Source organism: Eimeria tenella, genomic scaffold, assembly GCF_000499545.2.
Source record: "Eimeria tenella Houghton genomic scaffold, Eth_scaff26, whole genome shotgun sequence".
In the NCBI taxonomy this organism is placed as follows: domain Eukaryota; phylum Apicomplexa; class Conoidasida; order Eucoccidiorida; family Eimeriidae; genus Eimeria; species Eimeria tenella.
The window spans coordinates 229,976-248,357 of record NW_013542471.1 but is presented as its reverse complement, the minus strand read 5'-3'; the positions used below and the strand labels follow the sequence as shown (position 1 = coordinate 248,357).

Here is an 18,382-nt window from a genome sequence, read left to right as displayed (position 1 = left end):
TCGTGAATAAACTTTGATTGAAGGGGTTTTTGGGGAAGTTTTGTTGTTGCAAGCATCGTACGCTGCACAACAGACGCAGCCGCAGTAGTGTAGGCAGGAGATAGGCTTTTCGAAACCTCGGTGGAATCCGACTTTGTCCACAGACTGCTAGCTGCAGCAGTGTTAAGAATTCGTCTTAAACGGACAAATCGCCTTCGTCAGGTCACGTAAAGTAAGCAGTTAACGTAGTTAACGCATTACTGGAGGGATTCTGTGTGCATTGGTGGGTGGGCGGGAATGCAACAATATGGACAGAGCTACGAGCAGTAACGCACTTAATACGGCACGAGCTGCCGTCTGTAGCCCTTCTTGTAGACTGAAATTTTCAGGCGGGCACCACCGCTGAGGACTACTTGAAAGGCAAGTTCGCGGTGGGCAGGCATGGCGTCAAAGGAAATGGCAACATTTTTTTCCGACCAGCTGTGCTCCAGTTCGCAGAAAACTCGTTGTATTGGAAGTGAATTTGTTTTCATCTTGTCGCTGCACGTAGGCTAGTAAATGCACATTTCCCGAGACTCGCCTTCCGCCAGTGGAATTTGAACTTGACAGGCAATTGAACGGCCTACCCAGCCCATTCATCGCAATGACAATACTAGAAATAGATTTTAATATGCAGAGCACGTAGGATAATGCCGCAAATAGCGGTATTTCTGGCTGAAGAGCTAGTTGCAGTGCAAGCGTGATTCTGTCTGGTGCCCCGACAACCCCGGACACTGAAACAGCCATCGACTCGAGTTGTCATTCGACCTCAGCACGCTCCGTCAATTGAAAAAATTAACACCACTAACATATTATGCATTATTTTGAGCGCAGCCTGCGGAGTTTGCAAACTGGGGTCCCCCTGCGTTCACGCCCTCCACAGCGAAACTCGCTGATCGAGTCATCCAACTAAGCCTCTAAGAGAAGGGCACCTTTTTCGTGGTTGCCGTTATGATGGGCTTATAGAGGACGCAAATATCGACGGGTCAGTTGCCTGATCTGCAACTTTGCAGCAGATCCTCTCGGTGTCAGCTCTCCTACACAACACAGTCCCTCTATCTCAGTGTGAGCCTTGTAGGGCGTACATGAACTCATTTTCTCCAACATGGCGCTAAAAGGAAGTCAATCACCTATCCCGAACCCGTACGCCATCGACTACGCGCCGACGGATCGGGCTACCTGCAAGGTGAGCAACAAGCTAAGTACACGGTCATCTTTTTGCGAAACTGGGGCTTGCCCCGCCAGTCTTAACGGTGTCTTTCCACCTTCTTTTGCATCGTAGCAACTACAACACTTGAAGGAAACCAGGGCGCCAATTAGTGCTGCATGGGTGTGTGTGAGCCTCGACAGGCGTGTGATGGCCGTATCGCCTTGGACTCACTGCGCTTCCTAAGGAAAGTGTGGAGCCGTTTTCACGATGGTTTTGATGAACAAAAGTACCATTTACGCTGCGGAAAGAAGTTCACGGAGAATCTGGGGGAAATCCGACGTAGGTGAATAAGAATAGGGACCTCGCTGACACAAAAATCTCCGATGAACCGTGAAAAAGTTTATTAATGCACACTAGTGACACAGACCGTTTCTTTTTTGCCTTGGCGATGCAACAGTGTGGCAGGCCTTGCGGTGGAGTGACATTCTCAAAGTTGCGAAGAGCTTTGATGCAAGAATCGACGAAGGCCAGTAAGTCATTCTTCGAGCGGCTCACTGCCGCTCAAAGTTGTTCTGATTTAGGCGTTCCACATTATCAACTGAGAAGAGCTGATAGATGAACATCATGGCCTACCAATTTTACATGCATGTGCTCGTGCACTTGCGCACAGTATGAAAGACAGCATACGTGCATGTGCTCGTGCACTTGTGCACAATATGGAAGACTGCTGCTGTTTGTTCACGGCTCCTACAGTCCTGCTGTGCAGGCCGTAAAAAGACGCAGCGATGCGATCTGGAGTCTGAAGTCAATGCTTATGGTAAGTACTCTTGGTTGAGTTGGATCTTACTTCCAAGACTTTTAAATAGAGCTCCTGCGGCGCGACTGGCTGCGTGTTTCCCAGTAGCCGCAGAGCAGCGTTGTTACCTAGACCTTTTCAACTGCTGCCTTTTGTGTCTACAGGAAATTCCCAAAAAACAGCTTCTCCCCATTCTCGACGCAAATGGGATTCCCTACAACGAAAAAAAAATCTCGGTGAGTCCTGACGTTCACGCGTGCGCATTTCTGGAGAGCTCGCTATAGTTGTATCCCAAAGCGCAACATGCGGGTTAGGTCTGTTGCGTGAATCATCTCCAGGTTGGCGAGGCTGCGCATATCGTAGCTGATGGATTTATTTTTGGGAAGCTCCCCCCTTGCCCGATCTGTGGAAACCCTTCATTGGTTCAAGTAAGCAACTGCGCAAGATTTGCAAGACTTATCGTATGTTGTGAGCACCTGAAGCGAAATTCACGCAAACAAGAACGACTGCTCGTTTACCGCAGTATGGGGGCGAAATTCGCTGCAACGGCTACGTATCGGCGAGCACCAAATGTGTCTTCTCGTTCATTTTGTCGGATATCCTGAGGCCGAATGAAGCCATTGACAACTCTGCCACGGGCGTTTCTGTCGATGACCTTAAGCGGACAGAGATATTCGTGTTGCCAGTACGTCTGCTATGCACGTCCCTTGAGTTCAATTGTTGCTTATTGGGAGCGTCCTCATAGGAATAGAAGGCTTACTCACAACCTCCGAACTCTCATCTACGAGTAGTGTACCTGCTTGGCCATCAGGACGAAGCAAAGCGAATCCCAGTGTTTAAGAAGTGGAAGTGTCCAAAAGGTGTCGAAGGCTGCATGGAACTAGGCAATCCACTAGGTGAGTCTAGGCGCTACCTCCCCGCAATTAAAGGCTGTAGACAGTTCGCACAGCGAAGACTTTGCAAGAGAGCGATAAATCTCCTGCTTCTTTCCGCCTACGGTTTCTGGGTCTGCCGCAGACGCGCCTTCCCCCAAGCCGTAGGACTTAATAAGGCACTGGAAGACCTGAAAACTCCCCAGTGAACAACCCTCCTAGGACGGGCAGTACACACCTTACGAAGCTGCTTTTCTCCGTTGATCATTGATGTCGAGCTGCGCTGATGATGTCTGTCAGTACTTCAATGCGGGCTCATTTCGCATGCAGTTCAACGGTTGAGAAGGAATCAAGCGAGCCAGAAGCAATTCCTCTTGGCAAGGAATTGGTGGGGCTGAGTTTCACCTCAGTCGGAGCCACAGACCCTCCCAAGTGAGAATGCACTGAAAATTTGTATAGGCACAAGTAGTGACCGCCAATTTGGCTCCTTAGAAGTTCAGCTTAAACTTAAATACGATTTCACCGCTCCAGTGTTGTTGAGTCAGTGACAGTTTTCGCCTATTTTTATATTCCGCTATCTTCCCGGTCCCTTTTGCAGAGTGGAACTGCAACTTTTGATCGAGAAACATGCCGGAGAGTACACGTAGGTGCACCTCCACTTCGCCTCGAGCTCCTTTTATTTTGCTGCTCAGTGGACTTCAAGGCTTCGGGGTCGCGATTTTGGTGTTGTGGGATTTTGGGGGTTTGGGGATGTTCTTCGGAGCTCGAGCGCACGCAAACAATGATTCACGGCATGCTCTACAATGCTTGAGCACCATGACTTGTTCGACTCAGTGCTTAAACAAGTTGCTGCACCGCTTTCGCACTTCAGACGAGTCCTCTTCTGTGGTCAGCTGTGTTTTGCCAGTGAACAGCTCGAAGGTCGCACAACGTTTCTGCTTGTTGGGGACGGCGACAGCCACGAGTTTACGAAGAAATATCGCGATGCAAAAGCTGCTGGTGTACCCATTGTGCATGTGAGTTGCTTGAATTTTCCTTCTGTTAGTCCGGAGTTTTCTTTGAGCATATTGCTAATACTATTTTATTGGGATACGTATTTTCGTGTCGTGGAAACATTGTCGTGTCCCATTGGTGGGACGTCTCTAATGGGTGTGGGGCAGATCCACTCTTGTGCCATAACGCAAGTGTAGAAATACCTTGGTGGATATTTAGTCCCCACACGTTGACGTCGCATCTTGGCCCATATTCTTCACGGGAATATAATGTGTGAATTGTCAACGCTAAAACAGAAGCCGTGTATGCCCCTTTTGAGGTGTCATACACCACTAAAATGCCCACTACAGCCATCGCACCAACAGGGTATATCAAGAATCGCAAAAATATCTACTTTGTCCATCTACATGCAGCTGTCAATCACTTCTGTGGCGCAGAGTGATTTCATAAGCGCCCTACTTAAGCGGGAAAATTCGGAGCCGAAGTCGAAGCTGGCAACGTGCCGCAAATGGAAGGAGTCAAAGGACGGCCCAGACCCTCGGCCAACGGTTAGTTCTGCCACTGCACTGAGCTGCCTTTGTGCATGCCAATGCGCACTAGATTTGCGGCTGTTAAGGTGGGGTCATGGTTCGACTCTACGAGTGTTTGCATCTAGGGTCTACTGCTCCGAAAGAAAAAGTACGCGCAGTATTATCTTGTCGAGGGCAAGCTAACACAAGAATTGCCAGATGCGGCGGAATCTCTCAAGCAGCTCAGCGAGTCACAAGCCAAAGATAAGCCTCAAACGCAGCGGCCGCCGATCGCGAAGAATTCTCCTCTCTTGCAGGTACTGCCAGTTTGAGCCTGATTTCCCGGCAGTTTTGCATAAGGCCCATAAGTCGAAAAAAAATCGTTGAGCCGTTAGTTGCTCCATGCAGGACATCCAGACACTATAAGCTGGTAATGCCTGCTGTTTAAATGTTGTCTGTAGTGCTGGTTTTGATGGCTCCTTTTTGAACTGTCCATGTGAACTGGATGTGGTAGGTGGATCCTTTGTTTAGTAACAAAAGAGGTCGAATTTACGTGGACAGTTATGGAAATGCTTTCAACTGCACCACGCAGTATACTGATATTAGCACTGGTCAGCCACCACCCGCTGTTGGTGCTTGTCTTACCTCATTATACGTACTACTTGACGAGAGGAAAGTCGTTTCTTCTCCTTTCTGAACGGTTCAGGGATCAATAAGTACTATTCCATGCAGATAGTCCAAACTAACAAGACATTTCATTTCTTCACGAAGTGGGGTCGCCTAGGGGCGGACGATAAATTAACTAACGACTATAAGTAAGCATAGAAGTGTAAAACTTGTTCAGAGCACAGTCCATCTAGCCTTCATATTCAAATTTACTTGCGCACCAGCCCTAGAGATGTTGCAGGTATTGGAATTTACACTCTTGGTTAATTTACAGCTGCACCATTGATGTGACTTAAATTTGGGCTTCAGACAACAATCATTTGGGCAAGACGTGGGTGGTGCAGTGGGTAAGCCAGTACCTTAGCACATTTCCTACCGCATTCCCCAGGGGAAAATTCATATGTTGCCTTGGTGGCTGGCAACGATAGAAGGCGTTGAGTTTGTTTGTTCCCTACCACCGCTCGCAGAGGCATTCGAGGCAAAGTTCCTGGGGTTGACAGGCACCCACTGGAATGATCGTTTCAGCTTTGTCCAGCAACCTGGCAGGTACTTTTTGTTCTTCCACACAATCAGCGTTGTTTTATAGGAAAATTCACAGCTTGTTTCCATGTCAAGCCTCAGGCACTGAGGCATGTAAACTGCTTAGCAATCCGTAATGCTTTCGCAGGTACGGTTTCGTGGAGCTAGCAGGCTATCAAATGGGTGATGAGAAAGAAAAGAAAGCCAAGGAACCACCTTTAAAGCGGCCCAAGCTTGAAGCTGCCAGGTATATAAACACACAGGAGGGCTGTGCACTCTCTCTGCCAGCGCGCTTAGGCTGGTGCATCACCTCCGCGCACTACTAAAGGAGAAGACAAACATATAAAAGTTCGCTCAACGTGTGTCTCCTGTGTATCTGGTGCAGCGCCAGCAGTACTGTAGATGAATGCACTCTACCTCCAGCAGTCAAGGCCATCGTTGAATTGATTTTCGATCGTAAGTCCCGCATAATGAATTGGTTGCGGGGCCATTGCTTGAAGAAGTCCACGTTGCATGGCTGTTCCGTAGTATTCATCTTGGTAGTGCAGCATCATCAGTCTTCTGGGACACACAGTTTCGGTCGTGTGGCCCTACAGGAAAATTGACGGAGAAGTTACTTTCTGAGCAGCACCTAAACCTTAAAAAGCTTCCAATTGATTCTATTTCAAAACGGCAGCTGCAAGAAGGATATGCCGTGCTCCAGGTAATGTACACAGGCTTTAATCCAGTGAAGGTTTTATGTCGCAGCGCATTTGGGGGGAACTGCTTTTACGCGAGCAAAATTTGTGCGGCGTCTTTGCTATCTGCGCACAGGAAATCCAAAACCTCCTTCGCGAGGATCCAGCGCAGACAAACACCCTAAAACACCAGTGAGCTGACTGGCTTGTTGTCTTTGCCAAGTGAACAATGAAGTTCAGCGCAATCTGAGATTCTTGAACGAGAATATATGGATAAAAAGAATGAGGTTTCCTATTCCCTGCAACCAGGACTCGGCTCGCTGATGCTACGAACCGGTTTTACATCAAAATACCACATATCGTAAGTTCTAGCTATGCATAGTAGCACCGTGGGGAGGGAGTGACATCATGGTGGTGCTGCACTGCATAATGCGTGAAGCTGCATTCGTCATGTTACCGTCCTTAGAGCTGCGAGAGCTACAGGAACCCACCGTTCTACTCTTCAGCTATGGGTCGCCCTTGCAATTATGTTCAAATGTCCTGCAGTTTGCCGTCTCCGAAAAGCCTCCGGTGCTCGACTCATTTGCGAAGTTGAGGGCTAAGATTGAGATGATGGAGCAGCTCTTAGAGGTGTGGCACAGGCACAGATGCAACACGCAAAGCTTCAGGCTGCACTAAGCAAGAAAAAGCAAAGCTTTTAAATTATTTCCACACTCAAATTTCCTTCGGTGCAAGGTTTGCTGTGAGATGCCGATAATGCTATTAGCTTGACTGCTGTATTGTTCCTTAGGTATCGGTTGCGCAATCTTTATTGACTGATGCATTGCTGAACGCCAAAGACAAACACCCACTAGATGCCCAGTATGAACAGCTGCGCTGCAAGCTCGAGGTACCTGACTGTTTTTTGGGTTAGACTACTGCCAAGGATTCGTTATTTTGCCTTATGGGAGCCGGAAACCGCATCACGCAAAGTTGATGCATGAAAGCCGTTTTCAGTATTTCTGGCGCGCAATTAAAGAGTAAACAAGCGCGTTCGCGAAGTGCATTTGGCGCTCATTAGCTTGCGCTGATGTACTGCTTCAGCCAGTAACTGAATCCGACGAGGAGAGAAAGTTAGTGGAACGCCTCATCTCGAACACGCATGCGCCGACCCATAACACGTGGAAGCTTAAGGTAAAGAGTGTTTTCAAGTGTGATCGCCAAGGAGAAGCGGAACGTTTTAACAAAGAAATGGATAATCGCATGCTTTTATGGCACGGCTCTCGGTTGGTAAGCGACGGATCTCCGCGACACTGCAGGTGGTACTCGCGCGTGCATCATACTAGCGTGCTTATTAGCAAAAGTACAAAGGAATAGTTTGCTCCTGGAGTCCAAAACATCCTGGTTACTTGGTCTGACAAGGTCCGATACTGTCATGAGACGTTACGGGCTGCATGCACCAGCAACCTGTCTTGGGCTTGAAACCTTTCAGACGAACTGGCCAAGTATTCTTGCAAAAGGTCTTCAAATTGCTCCCCCGGAGGCGCCGTCATCTGGATACATGTTTGACAAGGGAATCTACTTTGCAGACATGGTGAGACACCGACAAATGGTCTGTCCTACTCAGTGGAGTTAAGATGCAGCATTTTGTCACCGTGTGAGTGCTGGGCAGAAGAAAGACTAATCAGTAAAGATATGCAAAAGCAGGCGTAAACAGACAAAGAAAGGCAAATGTACTTATTTTCGGCCACGACTAAATTTTCGTAGAAGGCAGTTTGCTTGGCCGAGTTCATCGGCTCGCTTGAGTACTCTCGGTGGCAAAGTGAGAAATCCAACGGCGCAGCACTTCGGCTTTGCTCCCACCACTGTGATGCAGGTCAGCAAGTCATCGCAGTACTGTTACGCATCTTCGGCTCAACCACATGGCCTCCTCGTTCTTTGTGAGGTTGCTCTGGGAAAGCAGCGCCGATTCCTCCAGGCAGACTACGAGGCGGCAAAAAAATGCAAGAAGGATGGTGAGCATTCCACTAACTAGCTGGCGCTTTCTTTGTTTTTCAGTTGCTGCTGTACGCAGCCGCGCTGTCGGCGTTGGTTGTTTGGCATTGCAGGACAAGACAGCGCACAAGGCATTGGCCGCATGTGCCCGAATCCCAAATCTGATTTCGAGATTCCTTCGGTAGTGGATGAGAAACCTGTGCGCGTTTGCGGGGGAAAGAGCTGGAATAATTCAAAAACTATAGATAAGGTGAGCTACAAATGCTAGAAAATTTTTGACTGTGCGAAGCGCACCTCGGTTGCAACTGGGCCTGACAATTTTTGTTGACTTCCGCCGCGTGAAGGATAGCAAAACAGAAGCCTGCATGCGCGAGCCACTTACGGTGACGTCTCCAAACGCTGCATATCCACTGCACAGCGTTTTTCCCTCGCCTATAGCTAGTTTGTAACTGCTCTAGCATCTATGACTGCGAGTTATTCAGCTGAGGGAAGAGATACCCGGAAAACCTGAGGCGGCGCTGATGTACAATGAATATATTGTTTACGATCCGGTGAGTGGTGGCACCGTTCAGCCGCCCGTCCGTCCCTTGGTACTTGACACCAAGTACGTTGCTTCCCGTGATATTATAAAATGAGGGTCTTACCGTCGTACTTGCTGTTTGCGGGCGTGTATTGCGGGAATGCTGCAGCGCCAAGTCAAGATCCGCTACCTGATTCATGTCGAATTCGAATTCGCATCTTTTGACCTTGATTCTCCTTGACGTCTGTCCTCGCAAATAGCTGTGTAGCACTGTTGTCTGCAACACCCGTGTATATCTCTCATTTATTGTAACTGCCAAGTTACAGTAGTTCAATTCAAAACCTTTTCAAAATCGACGAACGCCGAACCCCCACCGCAGTCCGCATGTTGAACCGCGCTATTTTAGCCTTGGCGAGTTCCTTGCGTAAAGGCACGCTGCAGCCGACCCCCCAATAAACAAGAAATGCCTCCAAGCATCAAAGCACAAGTTTTCTAGTCTACCCCATCCCAGATGCTGTATTACTCGTGGAGCTTCTCTCCACTCAATTGTGCCTGCAACACATCCTACTCTACAGCGGTGCCAGTCGCGTTGGTGAGGCCTTCCGCAGACAAGTTGTGCGAGCCGAAGTTCACAAACTATATTTTTTCAGCTAGTTTTGGGTGCTCAACGGACACTACTGTCCACCACTACTTAAAAAAGCAAGTTGAACGGGGCGGAGCAGCGACAAAAGATGACTAGAAACGTCGACGCTCTACTGGAGCTTTGAAGTGTTGGCGTGTCATGGTTTGCCGTCAGCCGAGGCAGAGCTGACTGTGCAGTTGGATTCTCTCCAGTTGCTAGGTATGCCCGCTGTACGCTGTACCGCTAACGAGGCTACGCCATGTGCGCATGCCTGTCAAAATGCGACGCGCGGGTCCGACTTCAGCTTGATCATATCTGACTGGGTATGAAGGTTCAGAACTCTGAGTTTGCTCTTGATTGCATTGATTCGTAACTGGTTTGTGTGCGACTGGTGACAAAGGTCCCTATATATAGCCAGTAAGTGCCGTCGCAGCTCAGGATCACGTCCCAGGTATGGCTGGCGTCGAACCTGCAACAAAAGTTTACTTGGTGCATTTGGCAATACAACAAAAGGTACCCACGACTCCAGCAACTCCAGAGAGAAAAACGTGCAGGCAGTGGCCAGTGGTAAGAAAATGCGCCCTCAGGACTTGCAGCGAAGAACTCGGGGCAACAGCAGCAGGATGTGAAGCTTCAACTGCTCACAAGCATACCTCTGGGTAAGTCGTGTACTCCCATTCACGCAGGTCCGGGTCCTCGACCTCTCGCTCGAGCTGGTCCGCTAAAGTGTTCAGCCTTGCAGAGGCCGCTGTGCACTTGGAGCGCAGATCTTGTAGCAGCTCGTTAATCTGGCCACCACGAGCCTCGCCTAGCTGACGGCCTAAAAGATTAGAATGACCTTTCATCCCTGAACTGGGTTTATCCCCCGGAAGCTGCGAAATCCCGTAGAAGCGTTTTTGCAAGTTGGGATCTCTCTGTAAATCAGTTTGGCGAGTGGCTGTACCATCTGCCAACACAATTCGCAAAAACAACTTCGCTCACAATGCCTACAAGAAAGGCAGCGCGGTTCAATAGGTATTCGAAAAGCTAGTTTGAGTGCGAGCTCAAACAGCTGGTCTCAGTGCGAGCTACATGCACTTCAAGTTGAATGTACAAAGCCTATCTCGCAGTGCAGTACGAAGCCAACCTCTTTGATCCTCTGCAAGGAAGTCAAAACACGTATTGGGTGGGGGAACTGGGAAGCTTGACTGCCTCTTTGGGCGACTGCTGGCCTTATTGGCGGGCGGGAGGCGTCCCATCTTGACTGTATTCGAAAACGGTGGTGCTGCTAGCCTGTCAAGCCTTTCCTCAATAGATCGGCCAGGCTGCGAATACAGACGGCTGTAGTAACTGAGGATCGCGGACTTCAGATCGTCTAAATTCTGTCGTATCTCTCCCACGACAATTTGCTCTGGGGGACGTCGCTCGACCACCCCGCCATCGTTACTTTTTCTTATACTGCTGGCTCTCTTTGGTGCTTCCTCAGTCGCTCCTTCGTTGGCCGTGGGCTGCGATGCAGGGGGCGAGCCCTGGGGTGGCTGCGGCGAGCTGGGTGAGCCCGAGTCCATGGTGCTGGTACGCAGTATTGCTGCTGCAGCTGCGTGCCGTGCCGCCTTGGGACTAGTGGTGTGCAGCCACTCTTCATGTAGTCTCAGCCTATGTGCTATTCGGTGGTGTACACGGGAGCATATTTGTGGACCTCATTGCGTGAGACCGCGAAGGAATGGCAGCAGCAGCTCGCAGCAGTTGTCCAACAACTTAGGAACAAGGTCTTTTCGTAATATTTAAGGAAGTTTCCCTTTTGCAGAGAGAAGACAGAAGGAGAAAGTCAGTCAGTGGAGGTACAGCCTCGTGAGGACTAAGATAAAGGAAGTCGAGTCGGGGCCCAGCTGGCCCAGTTGAGCCTCAGCAGAACAGTACAACGCACGCAGAAGGAAAATAAAGCAGCAATGAAGTCTACAAAGCCATTCTGTAAAAATCCACTGTTCCCGTCCTCCTGGAACATAAAACCGGGCATAAATCAGCAGTGGGCGGCAGGTCGCAGCTACTCGGCCCTGGCTGGTCAGCAATCGACGTTGGCATGCATTCCCGGAAGGCTATGGCTCACTTTTTCAATAAGCGTAAGCAACAATACAATAAGCCAGTTTTGACTTTTGAGCATTCCAACCATTTTTTTGTGTTTCGATGCCCGTAGGGTACTCGCTGCTGTGCGAGTGTGACTGCACGCCTGAGACTCTGGATGGACTTCCACACCATCTCACTCTCCAGCTTCTTCAGTTTCGATTCGTTTCGTACCCAATGATGTTTCTTCAGTCTCTATTAGTTTCGTAACCAATGAGATGAAAATTTTAGGAATGACAAACGGCGGCAGCTTTCTGATCATTCGTCACCACACTTCCTCCTTTTTTCTACACCTCACGTCCACGAAGGATAGTTCATGTCCATGGCTGGAGAACGCGATGTGTTGGTATATATCATTTTGCATGTCACATATCTTTATTGTGCATGTTTTTTTCAATAGAAAACACGCTGAGAAGTCATATGCTCCATCTGTGCGGCGGCAATGCAGCGTTTGATGCGAGCGGTCGCATGCCGTAGCTCGCGCGAAGCACCTGCCGTAGAGGGTAATGAAACTAAAATTTCCTTCATTAATCTGGTTTTGCCTTTATACGTTTTTACACGTATACCTACAGTTTACTTTAGTGTGTGGGAACCACGGCTGCAGTTCATGCAGGGTCACGTCTCGGCTGCGTCTCGCCGGCGGCTCGTCTTTATCCCTGAACTTTGGGACCAGTTGAGGCCTCGTAAGAATCGGCTAGCGATTCTTTTCAAGTTAGAATAAAGTTAGGGGATCGAGCGGCAGGTTTTCAACGCCACTAGTGAGTGTCTCAAAGGTGTCTCTTCATCCTTGATTCCACAAGGGCTCTGGGTTGTAGCAGAGCAGCGCGAGGAGACGGCGGTTTTATAGTTTTATTGCGCTGAAAAGAAGTAATCATCCTCTCAACAGTGCCTTTTGAGGTTAAAACCTCAATGGCACTACAGCATCGTAGGCTTATGGACACTGCCTGCAAGCCGATGCAATTCTATGGCAAGAAGTAACGAAAATGCAGGGCTCCAGGAATTATGACAGCGTGTTGAACGGCCACCAGCATGGACTGCTGGCCCCCAGATCTGAGCCCAGGAGGTTGGAGGGCGTGGATTCCGCGTTGGGAGTCAAAATGCTCAATGTTTCACTGACCGACATTGCAGTTGTGAGACGTGCAAACTAGCCGTCACGAAGATTACTTGTTTCCTATCCACTGCTGCAGCAAAGCTGAGTGACGCAAGATTCTGAGCTCGTATGTGCACTGGGCTGTTCACAGCTGCTGTGTGGGGCATCGTCTTCAGCACTACTATGAGGCGCAAACTCTTCTTCGAGAAGCGATTGACCGCGTGGCAGCGGCCTTCGGAGTTGAGCCAAGCAGGGTTGTTCCCTTGCAGTTGAGGCCAGATGAGCGGGAGGCAACTACATGCGCAGTGTGGACCTTCACGTGGGTGACTCTGACACGATGGGACCAACCAGAAAGTGCAATTCATCATTCTTACGCGGGAGAGGGCTAATTGAAGCTTTCAAAACAACGAATAAGGCTGTAAACAATGGGTCAAGTTGCTGCAGCTCATCTCCTGGGGACGAAATGCCAGAAGAAGGCTGAGCAGGGAGAAACACGGCAGTTTATTGAGTAACGTGCGTGCGATGTTTCAGGATCCGCGGAATCCCCTCTTACGATCTATTGGGACACATGAGGGAAATGTTCAAGCAGTCTAGGGACGCGTTCGGCGAGTGGCGCTTTGGGAGTAGGAAGGTGCATAGCATAAACAAGCAGGTTTTCGTAATTGTTCTACATCGGCCAGTCTTTGGCCAGCCTCACAATATTAGCAAAAAGGAGCGACCCAGGTCTCCCAACTTGCATTTATGTGTTGTGCGATGCAGGTTCTCCTCGAGCCTTTCTCATTTGGTCTGGTAGGAGTGGTTGACGGGATACCCTCGAGCTCGTTGAGGGACTTAATGGTAGCGTGGCAGAGGCCAGGTTAGTAAATTCCCTTAATTTGTCCAGTTACATACCATAAATCGCTTGACCTGCCTACCCTGTTGTTCGGTGAATACTACCTAGCGTTCGGCGGTTCAGATAGATCTCAGATCTTTGGTTTGTGCGCTCAGGAGTTGATGCGGACTGGAGGCATGACGCAGAGCTCTGGCTGAAACTTCGTGATTTTGAGTGGATGAAATCGCTGAAGGATGTGAGAGTCTTGCAGAAAGCATACTTTGAATGGAAAGACATGTCAAACCATTCTGCAGCCACACTGTCGGTGTTGTCTCTTTTATTATGGCACGCCTGAATGGCGGGAGCCCAACTCTCTGCATATGCTGCACAGGAGAAGCACTTACCGCTGTAAGATACTTGATTTGTTTCTTGCTGGGTTGGCAATGGTGCAGAGCTCATCGGAATTTGAAGACCGGCTGTTGAAGCTACGTAATACAGTCGCGTCAATTTTTCAAGTTCAAAATCCGAGGGCTCTCCAGGTGGCCAAGCTTTCCACAGCATCTGATGGAACAATAATTCAACTGACGTAATACAGCACTTGCAAAGCAGACCATTTGAGCTTCTCTGTTACTTCATGGAGATGCCAGTACGCCTTGCTAAACGGTGATTGTAGTAATCTATACATTATGCATGCGTGCATTTTTACATGCCTCCGCCTATAAACAGTGAGCTACAACTATCAACAGATCCTCTTCTACTAGCTTATATCGCATGTTGTCGTTGCTTTCCTGCAGGCCTGCCACTCCAGATAAGCAAGAGCATGCTGAGCACTTAAACAGGTGGCTGCCGGCGGTAGAGAGTGGCAAAGTCAGCCAAATGCTTCCAGGGATAGCTCTGGATTTTTGGTCCATTCGCATCCCCGAAACAGGCACGTTCCTACGTGTTTGGCCCTTGCAGAAAAGCTGTGGGGTCCATAATCTGTAGAGGAATTCAATATTACGGCTGCGGGGCTCACTGCCGCGCCTGTCTTTCTAAGGTGACGGTTCTTGAGAATGCTGAGGAACGGCTCTTATACTGTTTGAAATATTCAAAAATACTTGTTGTTGTATCTTGATGGTCTGTATGTGTTTATATGGGGCCAGCGAGGTCAAATCTGCCTCCCGGTGTCATTTGAGCAGGCAGGCCTCTGCTGCTTCCCGCCTTGACCACGAGTACCACTACTTCCACCCCCAGAACCGTCGTACGCCGTGTAATGGTAGATCCAGATGTGCGCACACAAGAACCTCCAAAAGGTGAATGCTTTAGAAATGCTCTTGATGCCTCCGAGGTTGTCATATAGCAGATACAAGAAGTTCGGTTGGTTCCCCGCTTGCTCAGTACATTAACGTAGCGGGGAATGCAATGCAACTGCTTCACAACTCAACGAAGTGCGACAAGTTGGTGGTTTTTTTCTCAGCAGCTTCCCTTGTCTTCGAAGATGATTCAGGCGACTCGGCACCGGCATCTAAGATTCCTCCAGTATTAAGTACGATCACATAAGGTGAAGGGCCATCGGGATTCTCAGCAGCTTACTCTCTACTCACTATGTAGTTTTGTGTAGCCATGTGAAAAGCTGTTGTCGTCCTCCTGCTTCCGCCTCGGCGTTTCGATCTGGCACACTGCGCTTTTTCACTAGCCACTCACGAAAACAAGTTTAACAACAGTCGTTGTTTTGCTGGATGTTTGGCGGGAATTTTAAATATCAGCGGTTGTGTGTTCTCTGCCTACGTTTAGTTATTGTAGCTGCATTGGCGATCTTAGTCGTCGTCGTAGCCGCGGTTGGCTTGTGCATCTTCTGTTGCCGCCGTGGAGCAAAGTCAAAGTTCAGCGCCTCCGTCACATCTTCGAAACATGTGAGCCGTCTAGTGGTGAATTTGCTTAGCTCCCGGATTGCAGCATTGTGGACTTCTAGAGAGAGTGAATGCTACGAGTTTTGTGCGGGTAATGCAGTCAAAGGAAGGCCCTCTTCCAGTTGCTGTGTCGGCAAAGCCCGGAACTGCCGCCAAGAACCGTTCTGAACAGCCAAATGGCACAAGGCCTCACTCTTCCTCCAGAAATAGAGGATACGCAAATTAGTGGCGCGTGGATTAGCTTCAGGTTAGAAGCTATGCCAGTGGCTCCCACGAAGGCTACGCGCGAGCCTATCAGCGGAGCACTAATCTGTTTTAGTACCTGACGCCCCTAGTGTTGCACCATCACAACTAGAAGACTACTCTAAAGCATACGTCGAGTAGTACACATAATGAAACCATGGATGCAGGGAGTTGTCGCCGTCTTTCTACCACGTGCTGCACTAAAGGGATGACGTTTAAAAGGATCAATGCAAAAAGTGAAGTGCTGCCAAGCACTCATTTCTGGGCACAGACTCAAGCCTTTCGATTGGCCAAGAATTTCAGTGTTGTGGCCAAAGCAAATGAGCACTACATGAGCTGATCGGAAATTCTGAGGTGGGCGTTTCTTGGCGTAAGGGTGCCGCCACTGGCACTTTCATCGTAGGAGCTTGCTGCCAAGAAGCTAACATTTTGTCACATCGCAAGCCCTACATGACCACGTAAAACGCTTCGTCCACACGAATATGCACGCCTCTTTACTTTTTCTAGGGGAGCTTTGCCTGCAAGACGTGGCAAGCCTTTTGAAGTCCAGACATCTGCTGCTCTTTTGCAGACAAGGTACTTGCATTTATTTTACTTCCAGTAAACACCATCGTGCAGCAACACAAATATACACTAGCAGAGTACGACGGGTTTGCCTCTGCTTTAACACCGCGCTGGTACACTGCCTAAATGGGACAGTCTTTTTTGGGAGTGTGGCAACGTGCCACATCTCGACCGAATCTGCACCGTTTATTCCAGCAACTGCGACAAGGCACATGTATGAAGCCTGATCGATGTGTTGCTGATTGAATGCTCCCTAGTACGCCGGTCAGTACTCTGCAGCACATGATGCTTCCGTGATATCACGGAATCTTTGCATGCTTTTTTTTTGTTTCCAGAAGCATTAGGGTATGAATACCGTAAGTTTCCTGTGCAGCGCTACTCCATATCTCCACGCTTTCGTGTAGCTGTTGCTTCAGGAACAACAAGTTATGTATCCAACTGGTAGTCAAGCAGATGGTGGTTCTTTATCTCATTTTTCCGCCATTCAACAGGGCCTGTTCTGTTGCTGTGGTATTTGTGTTTTGCCTGGTAATCATAGTAGCCTGGGTCTCGCTTCGACAAGAGCAATTACCGAGACTTTACCGAGACTTGGGCCAAAGCTGGAATACATCCTCGACTTGACAGTTTGTTTCTGAAGAGCAGCTAAGTTGAGAGTGGCCTTCCTGTAGTGCCCGACAAGTGCTTTGGTAACGTTCTCTTTGCCAGGAAAGGAGATGGCACTGAAAAGGTATCCAGAAAGCCCAGAAAGCCAGCCTATATAGCAGGAGGGTTCACTGGTCTCGTGAGAGCAAAACGTAGAGAAAAGAATCGGTGCATAAAGGCAAATTCTGAGTTGGTGGATGTTTCTACCGAATTCCACATCTGGTTGAGCGGGCAAGCGGGCAGAGTGCTAATTTCTTTGAGAATTCAGGAGGGCTGGAATTTTCTCAGCTGCTTCAAAACTCAGTTCCTTCCGCAAACCAGCTCAGCCACGAAAATGAGCGATCCTTTAATGTCCCGCACAAGTTCTGTGCAGGCGTTGTTCCAAAGTTTGATCCTAGTGGGCTTCGGACAAATCCGTCCAGAAGGTGCAGAACACGAGAGGAGTAAACGGCCTAGTCCGCATCGTTTTGCAAAATCTCGTACGTATTCCAAAAGTCAGAAAGTGCGAGAATAAGGCTTTGCAAAAAAATTTTAAGATGCCTGAGACATGCAATACAATGGCAAGACCGGAAGGCGTCCAAGCAGCCTCTCCATTAGGTAGTGGCACTGTCCACAGACTGATGAGACAAGTGAGCTATTAGTAAAAGTTGCAATTATCTAACTGAGCTTCAGGTCTCAACTTGGATGACGAAAGGTGGAAGTCCGCTTTTGCTAGAGCAAGCCGACTCTACACAGCCTCAAGTGGTAAGGTTGTTTTCAAAAGAGGCTGGTTACTAGCCACACTTTTGAAAGCGACCTAATAGGGATAGCCAGACTCCTTTGACGGCGAGCTTGCTATTTGAGGCTGCGTAGAGTTGGTTTCTCCCATCGCAGCGGCTCACCAACAGTATCGAAAACTGCGCACTGTGGAGCAGTGACACTGGGAATTATGCACATGTTTGTGGTAGCAGTGAAAAACCGACAATCTGTGAGAATAATGTCACAAGATGACGGCATCTGGAGGCTTATGTCGCCGGTGCGAAGTGCTAAGTAGACCACAGCTCTTTCAAGTCGCCGTGTCCAGTGCTGGCCAGTTCAAGTTTGTAGCGAACGGCGAACACGCGACATAATGCGTCTGGTAGCAACGCCAAAGTGAAACAAAATACTCTTCTGTAGTTTGTGATGTTAGAACTATTGTTTCATTTTGAGAGGAGGTCACTACACCTACCTTCGCCCTGAGGCCTCAAGTCGACAGCGCCTGTCTGCACCGCAGTGCTCCTCCCTCAGGTGAAACCTCGGGCGTGCGCATTCCTGCGCATAAAAACTGTTATCTTCTGCAGATTCCATTTTCGTAGACCCTTTAAAATCAGCTCACAAGCGAAAACCTACCGTCCCTCGCCCAAGACCAACAGCTGGTCCTCCACCACATGCAGAAGGGTACTGCAGTGGCTGGCGGGTTGGCTGTTGAATTGTAGCCGTGCCGACAATTTTTTGCTTCCTTCTGCGTAAGCTTGAACCTGAAGGGCTTCGGCTTTCGCGTCCCAGGAGGGTAATTGTAGCAGCAGCGCATGTTTCGGGTGCGACGGCTCTTCGCGTGTTCTTTCACACTACACGGAGACTTGTATTGGTTTAGACTGCACCTGAATTTTCAGCAGCGCCAGATGTGTCACTAGGAGTATCTTCTTTTGCTCTTTGACACCTCAGCGAACGCGCCGCGTCTAGCTACTGCTGCATCGGCAGGCCACTCC

At 49.1% G+C, this 18,382-nt stretch overlaps 3 protein-coding genes across 3 annotated transcripts; 2 read left to right on the top strand and 1 right to left on the bottom strand.

Moving 5' to 3' along the window:
* Positions 1 to 1,123: 1,123 nt before the first annotated feature.
* Positions 1,124 to 8,935, top strand: ETH_00024490 (NAD(+) ADP-ribosyltransferase, putative; the record flags this gene model as incomplete). The annotated part of the gene is made up of 29 exons (XM_013375229.1): positions 1,124 to 1,204; positions 1,360 to 1,507; positions 1,626 to 1,698; positions 1,922 to 1,985; positions 2,129 to 2,200; positions 2,488 to 2,649; positions 2,776 to 3,041; positions 3,167 to 3,268; positions 3,435 to 3,479; positions 3,708 to 3,852; positions 4,243 to 4,377; positions 4,485 to 4,655; positions 4,853 to 4,949; positions 5,045 to 5,153; positions 5,314 to 5,351; positions 5,472 to 5,550; positions 5,672 to 5,770; positions 5,909 to 5,979; positions 6,120 to 6,226; positions 6,337 to 6,392; positions 6,510 to 6,561; positions 6,747 to 6,830; positions 6,991 to 7,089; positions 7,284 to 7,469; positions 7,672 to 7,773; positions 8,056 to 8,194; positions 8,288 to 8,424; positions 8,657 to 8,725; positions 8,864 to 8,935. The coding sequence occupies 29 exons, from the start codon at positions 1,124 to 1,126 to the stop codon at positions 8,933 to 8,935; spliced, it is 3,060 nt and encodes a 1,019-aa protein (XP_013230683.1).
* Positions 8,936 to 9,957: 1,022 nt separating this feature from the next.
* ETH_00024485 (uncharacterized protein) lies at positions 9,958 to 10,863 on the bottom strand (the record flags this gene model as incomplete). Its single annotated transcript, XM_013375228.1, has 2 exons — positions 9,958 to 10,262; positions 10,443 to 10,863. 2 exons carry the CDS (start codon positions 10,861 to 10,863, stop codon positions 9,958 to 9,960), a joined length of 726 nt encoding a protein of 241 aa, XP_013230682.1.
* A 1,536-nt stretch (positions 10,864 to 12,399) lies between these two features.
* ETH_00024480 (uncharacterized protein) lies at positions 12,400 to 13,907 on the top strand (the record flags this gene model as incomplete). The annotated part of the gene is made up of 6 exons (XM_013375227.1): positions 12,400 to 12,546; positions 12,683 to 12,825; positions 13,038 to 13,137; positions 13,266 to 13,362; positions 13,494 to 13,573; positions 13,770 to 13,907. 6 exons carry the CDS (start codon positions 12,400 to 12,402, stop codon positions 13,905 to 13,907), a joined length of 705 nt encoding a protein of 234 aa, XP_013230681.1.
* Positions 13,908 to 18,382: the final 4,475 nt, after the last annotated feature.